Source organism: Candoia aspera, chromosome 7 (assembly GCF_035149785.1).
Source record: "Candoia aspera isolate rCanAsp1 chromosome 7, rCanAsp1.hap2, whole genome shotgun sequence".
Taxonomy (NCBI): Eukaryota; Metazoa; Chordata; class Lepidosauria; order Squamata; family Boidae; genus Candoia; species Candoia aspera.
The window spans coordinates 14,193,239-14,207,597 of NC_086159.1; the positions used below are offsets into that span (position 1 = coordinate 14,193,239).

The 14,359-nt window shown below is 40.6% G+C and overlaps 1 protein-coding gene across 6 annotated transcripts in view; it reads right to left on the reverse strand.

Annotated features, from left to right (window-relative positions):
* CALD1 (caldesmon 1) overlaps positions 1-14,359 on the reverse strand; it is a 201,459-nt gene that overhangs the window by 45,435 nt on the left and 141,665 nt on the right. The window contains exon 1 of one of the 6 annotated variants that reach the window (XM_063308508.1): positions 9,877-10,125. The exons of the other annotated variants lie outside the window; for them this stretch is intronic. Coding sequence (XP_063164578.1) covers positions 9,877-9,923 — 47 coding nt within the window. The 5' untranslated portion in view covers positions 9,924-10,125. Of the gene's footprint in view, positions 1-9,876; positions 10,126-14,359 lie in introns of those variants that run through there. 6 annotated transcript variants of the gene reach the window in all.

Consider the following 14,359-nt stretch of genomic DNA (forward strand, 5'->3'; position numbering starts at 1 on the left):
TTCACCTGAATTGTTTTGAAAATCCAATTAAACGTGAGTCAGCACATTTATGGACATTTTTCCTTATCCACTCCTAGGATGCATATTTATTTAGTTATACACACACACACACACACATATATATATATATTTAGAATGTGGATTCTTTTCACCTAATATAATGTCATGAAAGATAACCATTATGGTGTAGGCTGCTGAAATTTCAGAGATGTGTCAGCATTCCACTGATTATTTATTTATTTATCAAATTTATCACCGCCCATCTCCCTAGAAAAGGGACACTGGGTGGTTTACAATAAAACATAGATAAAACCATATAAAACAATAGAATAAATATAATATGTAATCAAATAAATATGATAGGAACCCGATGGCTAAAAGGTCTCTATAACCCTCAAGCTGAATAGGGCCAACCTAGAAAACTAGCCATCCACAAAGGTGACTATTCTCCCTCCCGCCCCAGGCATGATGGCAAAACCAGGTCTTTAATTGTTTTCTGTTAGAAATGGTACTTCATTCGACCTCACTGCTTGATAAATCATAAGAACAAAATATAAGGGGATATTGTTTGATTTACAATACATTAATGTTCTTGCAGTTGTTTTCTCAAGGTTTTTTCTTTTTGTTTAAAAAACGAGAGAGAGAGAGAGATGATAAATAGACTTCCTTGAGGAGAAAAGCATCTTTGTAAATGTCAGAATGGCTACATTCTGTATATATTTTAATGAATAACATAATCCTGTTCAGATGCAAAAGTGGGAGAGGGCACACGCTCAAGCAGTAAATTTTATAGACTGGTGGTGTCATAAACTTACACATCTTTGCACATAGACTCTATTCTCTGTAAATCATCTTTTTATATAAGCCCTGTCTTTCAACCATACAGTCCTTGGACTTCTGGTGAAGACATGGCAAACTAAAGGTGTCCCTGAAGACGTGGGGATGACATTATGGCTGAAATCACTCTGAAATCTCTCTGGATAAAGGAGAGATTGCGAGATCACCCACACATATTCTAGACAGTGGCTCCTCATGAGTAGGTGGCAGGAACCAACATTTTTGCACTCTGCTTATGAGTTGAGCAGCTGGGAGTTGGGGATTCCACCAAAGCTTGTAGGCGTAATGTAGCCTCTAAGGACATTAGGTTCAGCCAATCCTCATTTCTTAACCACTTTGGAATTAATTTTTTATTGCTTTTTAAATATTGAGAACCTATGGAATGGCAGGTTTCATGGTATTCACTGGACGAGTTTCCTTCAATCCTTTATGAAAGAAGTTTTAAGTATGAGTTTAAGGATTTAAAAAAAAAATTCTTCAGAATTAACAGCAAAAGGGAGATTAGAGTGTTGATTTTAGAAAGTTATAAACAGATTAAGGGTGCAGATGGATTTAATAACGTTCTGAAATTAAATATAAAAATCCTACCCATGGGAAACTATTCATGTTTTTGCATTCAGAAGGAAAACATGATACGATGGAATCTGAAGGTTGGACACTAAAGGGCACCAGAAGGAAATAAAGATTATAATTAGAGGGGAAGAATACTTAAACTCAATCTGATAATGCATAATGGAGTAAAATCTTTTATCATTGATGCATTGAGCAATGTTAGACAGAGAAGTTAGTTTTAAAGATCTCTGCCATTATTGATAGACTAAATGATGCTATGGAAGAGGAATAAGTCTTATTGGACAAGACTGAAATTGATTCAGATGTGGACTTAAAAATGACAGGATACAAGAAGGATATGGAAAAAGATGAAATACTGAATATACAAATGAAATGTTTTTATAATTAAAAAGAACATACAAATAATAGACCAGAAGAATGTCTTGGACTTTATGAGAAGAGACAAAGAGAAAATGAAAAGAAGCAAAGTGTTTGGACACTACTTGAAGGGACTAATGATCAAGATTGTTGGGAGCAAGGGAAAGGAATATAAAGTTGGTTTATTTGACCAAGGTTAAAATAGATAGGTTGTTATTTCTGGAAATTTTTAATGGACTTTTTTCTAACCAGGTATGATGATGTTTTAAGGTTTTGTTTATAGATAAGAGTTATATGGGAAAGAGTTCATTTGCTATATTTTAAATTTATCTGATTAAGGTTAAAATAGTTACGTTATTATCTCTGGTAACTTTTATTGGGATTTTATTGACTAGATTTGAGTGACGAGGTTTGAGGGATTTGTTTGGTGATAGAAAATGAGATATAAATGTAAAAGGAAGGAATTCAAGTGGGTTTATTACATCAAGATTATAATAGATAGGTTGTTATTTCTGGTAACCCTTAATGGACTTCTGCTAGTTAGGATGGATGATGAAGTTTTAAAGATTTGTTTACAGAGAATGATGCAAGATATAGGATGAAGAGATTGTTGTATTTTAAGAGATGGTGACAAGAAATCCTCAGGCCTTCCCAGACAAATGGCTGTTCAACCTTTGCTTGAAAACCTCCAGTGATGGAGCACTCACAGCTCCAGGAGATAGGCTGTTCCACTGCTTAATAGCTCTCAAAGTAATTCGAAAGATATGAGATGGCCATTATTAATCCACTGCCTAATATGTTTCTGAATCTCCCCTTCTTCCCTTCAGTATCTTAATTAAACATTACTTTGTGCTTTACTGTTTAACATATATTAGTAAGCTTTCAAAGACCTATATCAGAGCCTCTCATCAAATATGTGTTCATGTACTGATGTATAAATGACATAAGTATCACTTTTTTAAAAATCCATTCAATTGTGTCCGATTCTCAGAGACTGCCTGGACAAGTCCCTGCAATTTTCTTGGCAGGTTTTTCAGAAGTGGTTTGCCATTGCCTGGTTCCCAGGGCTGAGAGAGAGTGTCTGGTTTTGTGCCCTAGAACTCACGGTCTCCCCATTTCCAGCTTGGTGCCTTAACCACCACACCAAACTAGCTCTCTAAGTAGCATTGTCAAGCACTTTATTTTATTCACACATTTATTACATTTATATCCTACCCACAATCTAACAACTTTTGGTAGCTAACACAATATATACTTTCTGACTTTATTTAGCAAAGTGAGAGGATAGCAGCCTAAAAAGAAGAAAAAGGAGAGAGTTCAACCACACCACCCCTATTCTATTGGAAAGCCACCCTCAGTCCACTTTAAATGCATTTCTCCCAGGTGGCCTCGCTATTTCCAGCTGCAAGTCCTGTTCAGCATGAGGCTGCTGTCCATATGTAGAACTTGCAAGAAACATCTTCCACCCAAGCCAGCCTGCCATCCACTCGGTTCACTGTTCCTCCTAACCTTGGCCCACCCTTAAGCCTCCAGTACTGCCTGAAATAGAAGAAAAGTCTCCTGGCTCAGCTCATGGATTTCACATATTTTAAGCACCCAAGCTCCTTGAAATGCAGGAGCCCCCTTCCCCATCCATCTTCTACTAGGGAGTGTCTACAACCTCCCTGACTTGGGCCGGGTTGAGCAAAGTAGCATATCCAAGAAGTGTGTAGGCACTTACATTCCTTCTGGTTCTTTGGTGGATGGAAAGAGAAACCCTGTTTCTCCAAGGGGGTAAGTGAGCCCATTTCATTTCATTCCTGCTATATGCTATATCCCTCCAATGGATTGCAGCTGGCATCATGCAAAGGCCAGAGATATTGTAAATTTAATCCTTATGCGGTGAATGGTAGGCATGGCATGGTAACTGCAGAGTAACCACCTGATGGATTCATATCAGGCTGGATTGTCTTTTTTCACTTAAAATCCTCACATTTTGGACATGCAGTACAGTAGCCTTTCCCAACCTGGAGTTACCCATAACTTCCTAGCCAGTAAGGCCACTAGGCATGCTGGTGAGGAATAAAAGAAGCTGAAATCTAATATATCCAAAAGGGGAAGGATGGAATACAGCAAGTGTGAGTTTAAGACACCGTTGCACCACTATATACAACAGTCCCTTGCCATGTGGTAGCAAAATCAAGCCAAGTGTCCAGAGATATCAAGGTTCATCTACAGCTTGGCCAAAAACAAGGACATCTGTGCATTCCTCAGCTATTTCATTCTACAATGAAACCTCCCTCCCATGCTCAAGGGCTATGCCCCTGTAACCCACAACACCTGGGTCTTGAGGAGGTCTTTGCAACCGAGCTAACCATCTTCCAGCAGAGCTTGTGCTACAGAGTAGATGGTGTGAAGATAGCTTGCAGAATTATGTCTGGAGCTGCAAGGCAGGCAGTTCCCCACTGGTGGCAAGTTCTGCCTCTCCAGGACCAGCCCTCACCAACCTGCATGAATCAGAAACCAGCTCAGCTAAAAGCCAATCAGGAATCAGGACACCTGGCTATAAACACAGGAGCCCAGTCAGTCCCTGCCTTGCCTATGGACTGTGTAGCAAACCACTTTGCCTGTGAAGATGCCAGCCAGCGTTACCAGCAAAACATCAGGAAATCTGTTCTCTAGACCACATTCACTAAACCCTGAAGCCCAACACTGCTTCTACTCAAAAGTCTGAGTTTATTTTCCAACACCATGAATAAAAAGAAAGTGCCAAGGAAAAGGTGAAGACAGGGAAGTTGACTGCAGCTTGGAGTGCCTTTTAAACAAAAAAACTCGTCCATCTTATGGGGGGACTACAGGCTTTGCTCAGGAAATTTACTTAGCAGCAAGCTGACAATCTTTGTGGGGTTATTTGAATGTGGATCTGGAACTGAAAACAGTATCTGGGAGGAAGGGAGGGTGATAGTGAATGAGGGAGGGAGGTCTCTGTTATGGAAAATTTTAAAATCATCATAAACAATCTCCAGTGTGCTCAGAAACCATACACAGATAAGATACAGTTAACCTAATAGGGACTGTTAGATGAGTGAGTTTAGATAAGAAAGGCATACTTTCCATCTGAAATGAATGAAGAACCAGCATTAGAACATCTAGAAAGTCCATGCTTGCACCAAATTTGAAATAACTACTGGTTTGACAAGATAAGTACTCTTCTCTTAAAACAGCCTGGAACTGTTCACAAACCAGGCTGCTATGGACCTAGAAGTCCACTGTGTTAGCAGCCAGAACATCTGGGAGGTTGGGAAGAAGACTTGCCAACACTGCCACCCCCAGAATCTTACTTCTGCCAACTCACTTTTGAAAGAAAACTGTAACCTGTTGAGAAAAGCCTTCCCTTGATATTTCTTCCCTGAATTTAAATTAGGGGGCTGTAGATCCTGGATTGCAGGAGGAAGCCCAGTCTCCTATTACTGTCAGAGATTCACCTTTCAATGTTTCAATTCTACCTAAAAACTGCCCTGGTGAAGAAAAATAATTTTTCCAGATGTACCTCAAATGGGAGGTGGTGACACCCAAAATGAAGTGGAAAGAGTCCACTCATCAGTAGAGAAAATAGACATTAGAAAAGCAAAGAAAATATTTTCATTGTGATAGAAAACTGGGACAAAAATCCGCATGAAAATATTTGTTTGTGAAATATGTGGATAATCCTCTAATATTACAGCCTGGTGAAAAATCCATTTTTATTTTTAATAGATGTGAATGCTGATAAATAATACCATAATGCATCATAAGTAGAAATATAAGTCATGTTTAAGAGACTGAGCTATGGACTAATATGGCCTGGCTCATATCTCACCTCTAAGAACTTGAGAACAACTTTGCTCAAACAAATCAAAAGTCCATCTTATCTTGTCTCCCACAATGGCCACTCAGATGCTCCCAAAAAGCTGCCAAGAAGATCAAAGTGCCAATCCTCTTCAGTGACTGCTCCCCAAGAGCTGGTATTCCCTGATGCCAGCTTCTGAAGGGAAAAAAACACTAGGTGGCTTTGAATAAATGGGAATGATGGATCCAAGAAATACCAACAAAAATTTAAAGAAACCTAAGATCTGCTATGGTTCATTACCTGTCACCTTGGGGGAAAGTCAGGTGACTGGCAATGAATGGAAGGAGGCAACAGAAGCAGGACCAAATTCAAGGTGGCACAACCATTCAGTGAAGGAAAGCCTTGCCCTTTTTTAGATGTGTCATGACACATGTCAAAGAAGGGTGGTGCTTTGAGCACAAGGTTGTGGCTGCCATCTTAAGTTTTTTTTAATCCCACCCTGTGGACACCCCTAAGCAGGACAAAGATCAGCAATGGGGACAATCAGTCTCATGCCTATATTGTTTTCTGTCAACATAAGGATGGGTGGACATTAACTCAGTAGAGGGGGAAAGGCCCTAACCATTTTTATAACCATCTCATGTGTTGTTGCCATCACTCTATCTTTTAGTAGCAAATTCCAGAGTTCTATTACAAACAGTATGAAAAAACATTCCTTATCTTTAATTTTTTAAAAAATCCCTTTTTTAATCTTTTCTAAATCTCCCCATTCACTGGTTACCCACAGGTTTCCTTTAGTACTGTAAAGAAAGTGTTTTTCTCTTTATCCACACTGTTGCACTGTATACACTTTTCTCATGATCCCCCACCCTTGTTTTTTTCTAAACTTTTGATTTATACTACATATTATCCCACCTTTCTAAATCTCTTCTTCTTAAGGATAAAATTCTCTGCACTCTTCTCTCATTTATTATTTCAGGAATCCTGCAAGATAGGTATGGTTGCCAACTTTACACTGCATGGTGCCATATTAATGGTGAACTCATTCACCAAATGCCAGCCCATATTTACGTAAAATGGTGCCATTCACACAGAAGACAAATTTAGTTAACTGTACTAGAAATGTTCTTATAACAGCTTCTTCAGCTGATAAACCTCAATGAGGCTTTAAATGAAGCTGGACAGACCTTAGTATACAGGCTGCATGCATACACATCCCAGCACCTTTTCTTCAGACCCCAGAGCATCTTCAGAGCACCTCCAGTGTGGACAAAGCTAGAATCACCAGCCTGCTTTGGAATAAGCCGAGAGAGGAAGGGGCAATGGGCATAGTAGGCACCTTGAGAAATATACAACAACTATTCTACTCTTTAATATCCACCAATCCCTTGTAAAGTTCAGACCAATTTTTTAGTGGCCTTAAAGGCAAAATAGGTGTTTTACGCCTTGCAAAGACTTACGGCATCTATTTCATCCCTTAACTTCCGCCCAAAAGCTTAGTCCCACCCACCCTACTTACACCTTGACATCACCGATCACACCTCCTGTTGTCCTAAGATAGCAGTAAAAATGGCTCTGGGCTGCAAAGAACTTGCCCACTCTGCTCTAAGCTGTTCTTAGCTCTAAGCCCTTTTTACTTCAGTTTTTTTAATGCAGAAAAAAGAAGTAAAAAGAGTCATTCATGGCCTGCTCTATTCATTGGGCAAAGTGAGGTCACAGCTGACAGCTCCAGAGTGATAGCAGGCTTGTGAAGAAGGCGTCCTGTCCTACTCTTAACTAGCTTGCTGTCTTCCGGTACACCATGACTGGTGTTAAAGAAAGATGTCTACAACCAGTCCAATCAGAATGGAAGCGGAGAGATCTTTTCCTCAAGCAGGAAATTCTCTTTGGCTGCCCCTGGGGCTACGTGGAATTGCCAAAGGGCCATTCACATAACCAAGCTCTACTTTGTGTGTGTGTGTGAGTGAGTGCACCTTTGAGTCAGTTTTGACTCCTGGTGACTGCCTGGATTTATCCCTGCAGTTTTCTTGGCAAGGTTTTTCAGAAGTGGTATGCCATTGCCTCCTTCCTAGGGCTGAGAGAAAGTGACTGGCCCAAGGTCATCCAGCTGGCTTCATGCCTAAATCAGAACTAGAACTCATGGTCTCCCGGTTTGTAGCCTGGTGCCTTAACCACTACACCAAACTGGCTCTCAAACTCTGCCATAGGAAATCTATATTGTAATTCTGTGTTCGTATCAACCTCTCATTATCATTCATGTTAATACAAAGGAGAGTTGTTGACACAACCGTAGATCAGGTGCATAAGAAGTAAAAATTGGCAGCTTGCTATAACTGCATAGGAAATAATGCTATTGTATTAAATTTTGCTTGTTATATTTCACCAATATTTTTTTTAAAAAAGCATTGTGGCATTGCAGTGCAAGCCCTGTGCCTTTTCTGTGTGCAGTGTAATGTCCTGCGTATGTCCAAAAGGAACAGAGTTTGTGACATGACACTGGGACACTGAAGACCAAAGGATGCTGCTATCCCTAAGAAATGGCCAGTAATTGCTTTGCTTACTTTCTTTTGCATGAAGAAGAATGATTCTGCATTCATTGGATTCTCTTGATGGGTTCCCACAATATATTTAACCAGGCCAGTTAAAAGCCTAACTGGATCTGTTTGCACAACATGCTTAACTTAATTAGGTTTCAACTTACTTAGGTTTTTATGGGGGCGGGGGGAGGTGCAGTACTTCAATGTATTGTGTGAACCAGGCCAGCTGGTTAGTTTATAGGTCGATATAATTCATCAATGTAATTCTAGATTAATCAATATAAGTCAATATAATTCTGGATGAAGGCTGTAAACAGATCTAACTGGTTGTGCGAACACAGTTTTTGTGCCAACTTATCTGTGTTTACCTCTCAGTTGCAACAGATGCTTGGAGATATTTGCTGAGTCCACACAACATGCTACACCAGTCTAAAATGAGGTTGGGTAGTTTGTGATTCAGTTCATGGAGGAAACTCAGCCGCATTCTTAGATGTTAGATGAACCAATCCTTCACATTTAGTCACAATATGATTTACGTAGACAGTGTATTACGTGAGCACAGCAACTGAGTTTTATTAATCCATGTTTAGGGTTAGGCATTTTGGGTGAACTCAGCCACTGAGTCAGTCATCTGAATCTCCTCAAGTCACATACTAAGAATATTCTACCTTCTACTGTGAGCAAATGAGTGAGCTTCCCAAAAGAGGGAAGGGTGAGGTGGAGGGTTGGTAGCTGAAAACGTGCAAACTGAATCAGAATTCAGTGGCCAAGTCAAATCAGGTTAACTTTATCAATCCAAATGAGTGCCCAACAGTTAGGTAACAGTGATTATCTTACACTCAACTAATTTAATTGGGGATTATACAGACTGCAGATTCATTTATCCAGATTTAGTTAATGCAGTCTTAAAATCATGTCCTTTGTTTGAGGAAATCTTTGGCCTAAGTACATTTTGTCTTCTTGTACAATCTCACATTGTGAATCATGCCATACAATCCAGAGGTTTAAACAAATTGAAAGAGATATGTTTGGATTCTTTTGTATAGGGATTATGTTATTTCTGTGTGTTTAAGATATATCATGACAACTGTTTTATAGCTTCTCTTTGAAAACAGTTATTTTTCATTCAACAATGACAACAGCAGCAGCAGCAAGCAGTTTTAACTCATCCCCAACTATAATCATATTGTAGGTTCACAACCTCTGCTTAGAATCCAGTTGAAAGCCCTTTTTCATCATTTTCGAAAGACAGAAATAATTTTAGAGTACTTCAAAGAGAACAGAGGTAGAGCTACCATTTCTGCCCTGAAGATATTTAAGGGGTGGTGAAGCCAACATAATGTAGTTCTTTGATCAATATATTATCAGTTATTGCAGTTCTGGTTTATAAATCGTTCCATTATTTACCTAGAGATTAAGCGACATCCAAATTTCACGCTAATGAAAGCAACTTCTGAACTGCACTGCATCAAGTAAGCAGCCAAGAATTTTTTTAAAAAGAATCCTGCCTATTCTACTACGGTGAAATGCCTGTATAGCCATAAAAGTTACGGTTATTTTTACAACAAAGCATCACAAGGAGGAACGTCAGATAAAACTGTAGCAGTTGTGAGCAAGTCTTTGACATGTTGCAACCTATTCCGCCTCATCAAAGCCAACTTCCAGCTTTAAAAAAGAAAGCCGGCAGCCTGAAGAGTTTAAAGCCATGCACCCGCACCCACCCCGCAGCGTCCACACCACCTTCAAAATAAATCAGGCACTCACTTGGAAAGACCCGATAAATTTGTCCTGCAAAACGCTCCGCTGATCATGCCTGGAACTGAGGAATGAGTGGACCCTCTCTGTTCCTTGACAGCTTCCGAGAGAGAGAGAGGAGCAGCTGAAGTAGGGTAGAGAACTGAACGAGGTAGCAAAAATATTTCTCTTGCCTTCAGGCAGCTGGAGAAGGAATTGGCCAATTCTGTTTCCTCCGCCCTGCCTGCAAACTCCTCTGGAGCGATCCTTTGGCGGATTCTAGGGCAGCCCCAACGGTGTCTTCAATCCACTGTCTCTCCTTCCTGATTCCACCTCCTCCTCCCACATATACCCTCAGCAGTAAGATCATATGATCCCAAACTCCCACGCCACCCCACACTACCTTTACTGTATTCTCTCGAATAGAGCCCCATTTGCAATGCTCAAGCCCCTTCTCTGCAAGCACAGAGACAGACGGGGCAAGGTTTTTCCTCTGCTTTGTTATGATGTCACGCGTAAGCAGATACCATAATGCATGTAGGCTTGATTCAGTTCAGTTTCATTGCAGTGAGGCTGAGCAGCTGGAATGTGAAACTCAATACAAAGGTGCTTGTTTACCTCCAAATACGAATAACTGCTTCCAGCAAGAGACACATTCCAGGTAAGGCAGCCTGGGCAGCAAGTACTGTAAGAGCCTGTCTGAAGAGCAAACAAGCACTCTAAAGGTTAATGCATTTATTTTCACAGGCTCTTCCATGGACCAGAGTGATTACATCAATGAAACACATCAATCTCCAGTGATTGAGATTCTTTAAAAAAAAAAAAAGGAAATCGTGAAGTCTGAAGATTGAGAAATGCAAGTGAGACATGTCTCCTGACCCTATCAGTTGTGTTACATCCTCCCGACCTCACAACTGCATAGAGATACCTACCTGCATTGAACTGAACATATATAGTAGAGTCATATGGTTGATGCTCCCAAAGGTGATATCATCAACCACCTAATGAGGAGCAAAGAAGGTCCTGAATTAAGTCTTGTATTTCTTTCCTAAAATATCAGCCAAAGATGATAACACCAAGCATATATTTTCACCATTCCAATGAGTCTGAATGAGCAAGAGGAACCATGCTAACAGTATTCCATCAAGGATTCTAACACAAACAGCACATTGACATGTCTATCTAGAATTCACTTTATATAAATCAGGGCATTTGAATATTATTTATTTATTTATCTATTTATTTAATTTTTATCCCGCCTTTATGACTTTTATAAATAACTCAAGGTGGCAAACATACCTAATACTCCTTCCTCCTCCTATTTTCCCCACAACAACAACCCTGTGAGGTGAGTTGGGCTGAGAGAGAGGGACTGGTCCAAGGTCACCCAGCTGGCTTTCATGCCTAAGGCGGGACTAGAACTCTCATACCACCCTTGATTGGCTCTTGGGCTGAGAGAGAGGAACTGGCCCAAGGTCACCCAGCTGGCTTTCATGCCTAAGGTGGGACTAAAACTCTCATACCACGCCTGATTGGCTCTTGGGCTGAGAGAGAGGGGCTGGCCCAAGGTCACCCAGCCGGCTTTCATGCCTAAGGCGGGACTAGAACTCACAGACTCCTGGTTTCTAGCCCAGCATCTTAACCACTGGACCAAACTGGCTCTCTTTGCATGCCATTTACTCACTGGATTCTAGGTGGCTTATAATAACGGAATAGAAAGTATATAAAACAATGAATCTGATAAAATCAAAAATCACTTCTATATGTACTGCTGTCCACTACAGAGGACCCTCCATTCTGAAAGCCCTACAAATGAAGATAGTTTTGACCATTCTGACCTAAAGGGGCATAAAGTGAAGGAATTGCTACTAAGAAGGCTATCCTACAAGCCCCTGCCTTCTTGATCTCTTGGGGGTGGATAGCTACACGTGGAGCCAACTGCAGCAATCTAACAAGATGTCAAGGGAATAAGCCACTGTTTTCAACTCCTCCTTGTTCACAAAGAACCAGCCGAAGCAGGAGAACCTCTAGATTGCTATCTGCTCCTTCAGAAGCAGCACCACCCCATCAAGAGAAATTGATGGAACACCTATAGATCCAGAAGGTCTCTGTACCAACAGCAATTTTGCCTTGCTGGGCTTTAGCCTGAGTTGTTCTACCTCATCCAGTTCCTCACAGCCTGCAATCACCAGGCCAAGACTTCCACTGCATCTCCAGCTTGGCTTTGGGTACAATTATAAAGCTGGGTATCATCAGCATGTTGATGACTCCTGACCACCAAATTGACAGACGACCTTCCACAAAGGTATCATATAGATAGATACTGAAAGGAATGGGGGAGTGTGCCCCACACTGGAGTATTTCAGGTCTCAGCCTCTCCCCACAATAATACTAACTGGATCTGCCCACTTAGGAAGGTGCAGAACCACTGCAAAACTATGCCTCCAATCCCCAACCCATGTAGGTAGCCCAAAAGGGTACCGTGATCAATATTATCACACTGAATCACACATTATAAAATAAATCTAATAAATTGGGCTGTGTCTCTTTCATGATTTCTCCCTTTTAAGAAATGGAAATACTATCTAGTGCACGTCTTCGCAATGCAGCTGCATGTTTCATACCCAAAGAACAGTTCAAGCCCTAAACAGGACAAAGGAAGATCCAAAATGCATCACAATTCAATATCAGAAGGGATTGATCTCAAACATTGTGACTTACCAAATAACTATCTTTTTAAAATTAAACACTGTGTTTTTTTAAAAATAAACCCTTGTTTGATTATTTCATTCTTCTAATAAAGCAGTTTAATTTTTCCAGCAATATAGAAACTTACACTGAATATTTGAAGAAGACAGGTTTTATAAATGACTGCCTAATTTCAAAGACACCCGGTCCCCCATCCACTTCTTTATTTCCCTCTAATATATCACTTCTCAGAAAACAACAGTTATTTGTCAAAAGCTTCATAAAACTATTGGTATTCTGCAGGAAAAAGAAATGTGTTTGTTGTTAAAAATCCAGCATAATGACATTAACATCTGTTCATTGTTTAAAAAATAATATTAACTCTCCACTACCCAGAAAAGCTAGGGATGCCATAAAGAACTTGCATTTTGTTACAAAACTAGAAATTTGTCTTTAAGATTCTCTGCTGCCCACCAGATGTATTCAGAGTACAATTCCCAGAATTCACAGCCAGAACTGCAAATGGAGAAGGCTGTTTTACGCTCACATAAAATTGACTGGAACAGGAAATGCTTTATAGCTGTCTTCTCAAACCTGTTTCCTTCCAGATGTGTTAGAACTGTACCTCCCATAATTCCCAGGTAATATACTATCTACAGTACATTTTCTAGGAACCGTAATCTAAATGCATCTACAGGTCACCTGCTCTGGAAAGCTTATGCCGTCTTGATGGCTAACCAGCCTTCACAAGGATGGACCTTCAAATGTTGCCTTTCTGTGGAACTTATTGGGGTACCAGGAAGGGGCAGATTTGGGTGATTTGTTTGTTTAGTAAGCAGAACAAAGGAAATAGTTCTGTTTAGTACTCAAAGCAATCAAAAGCATATTTAGAATTCCATCTCCAATTCAGTCTAGGTTCATTTAATGGGTCAAAACAAAGTTCTTCAAATTCTCTCTCCCTCCAAATCCCAATATGGTGAATCCCAATATTTATATACCATATGAACCTTCCTACTGTCTCAGGTTATTTGAAGATTTTCTCATGTGTCTCTTCAGCAGGTAAAACTAGACATAGCAACTACAGAACAGGGCCTTTTTTATGGTGGTACCAAACCACTGAACAATCCCTCTGAAGCAAGGATGTACAAATAGTGAAGGCAGGAGAGGTGGCTACCTTGGGGCCCACAGGGACATAAAGCATCAGTCTGCCCCTTGCCCCACTCCTTCAGCAAAACTGAACACATAGGGCCCTGAGAGGAGCTGCATGGACAAGGAGAGAGCAAGTTGCTGCTGGTGTGCCTGAGTCAGCCATCCATCTCTGCCATTGCTCCCAGATCAGTCAGCAGCAACCTCCTTTTCCTCCTCTGTTGGAGAAGCAGGGTCTGCAAGGGTAAGGTAATAAAAAACAGGTGAAGCTTTGATTACCCTGTTGTGGCTCCATCTTGACATTTTGGCCATACCCTGCAGACACGTCTTCAGGGAAAACATACCTTTGAGAGAAGTGTGGCGGTGTAGGAAGAAATGACTATGTGTATCCTCCACCTCCCTTTCTCCTGCCTGCCTTCAATAGTCAGGGTCACTGGGGGCTCAAAGCCAGATCTCTCTCACCACTGGGGCTGGGAGGCATCTGGTAAGTTTGCCTTGGAGCCCAGACAGTCCTACCCCCCCGATGCTTTGTCCTTACCTACCACCAGATCCTACCTCTGACTACCAAGGCCTTTTAGAAGAGTTTTGTTTTTTAAAAAACATTTAATACTCCTACTTTTAGGTGTTATGTCACTGTTGTTTAGATTCCACTTTTAAAGGATTTTACACTTTATACACT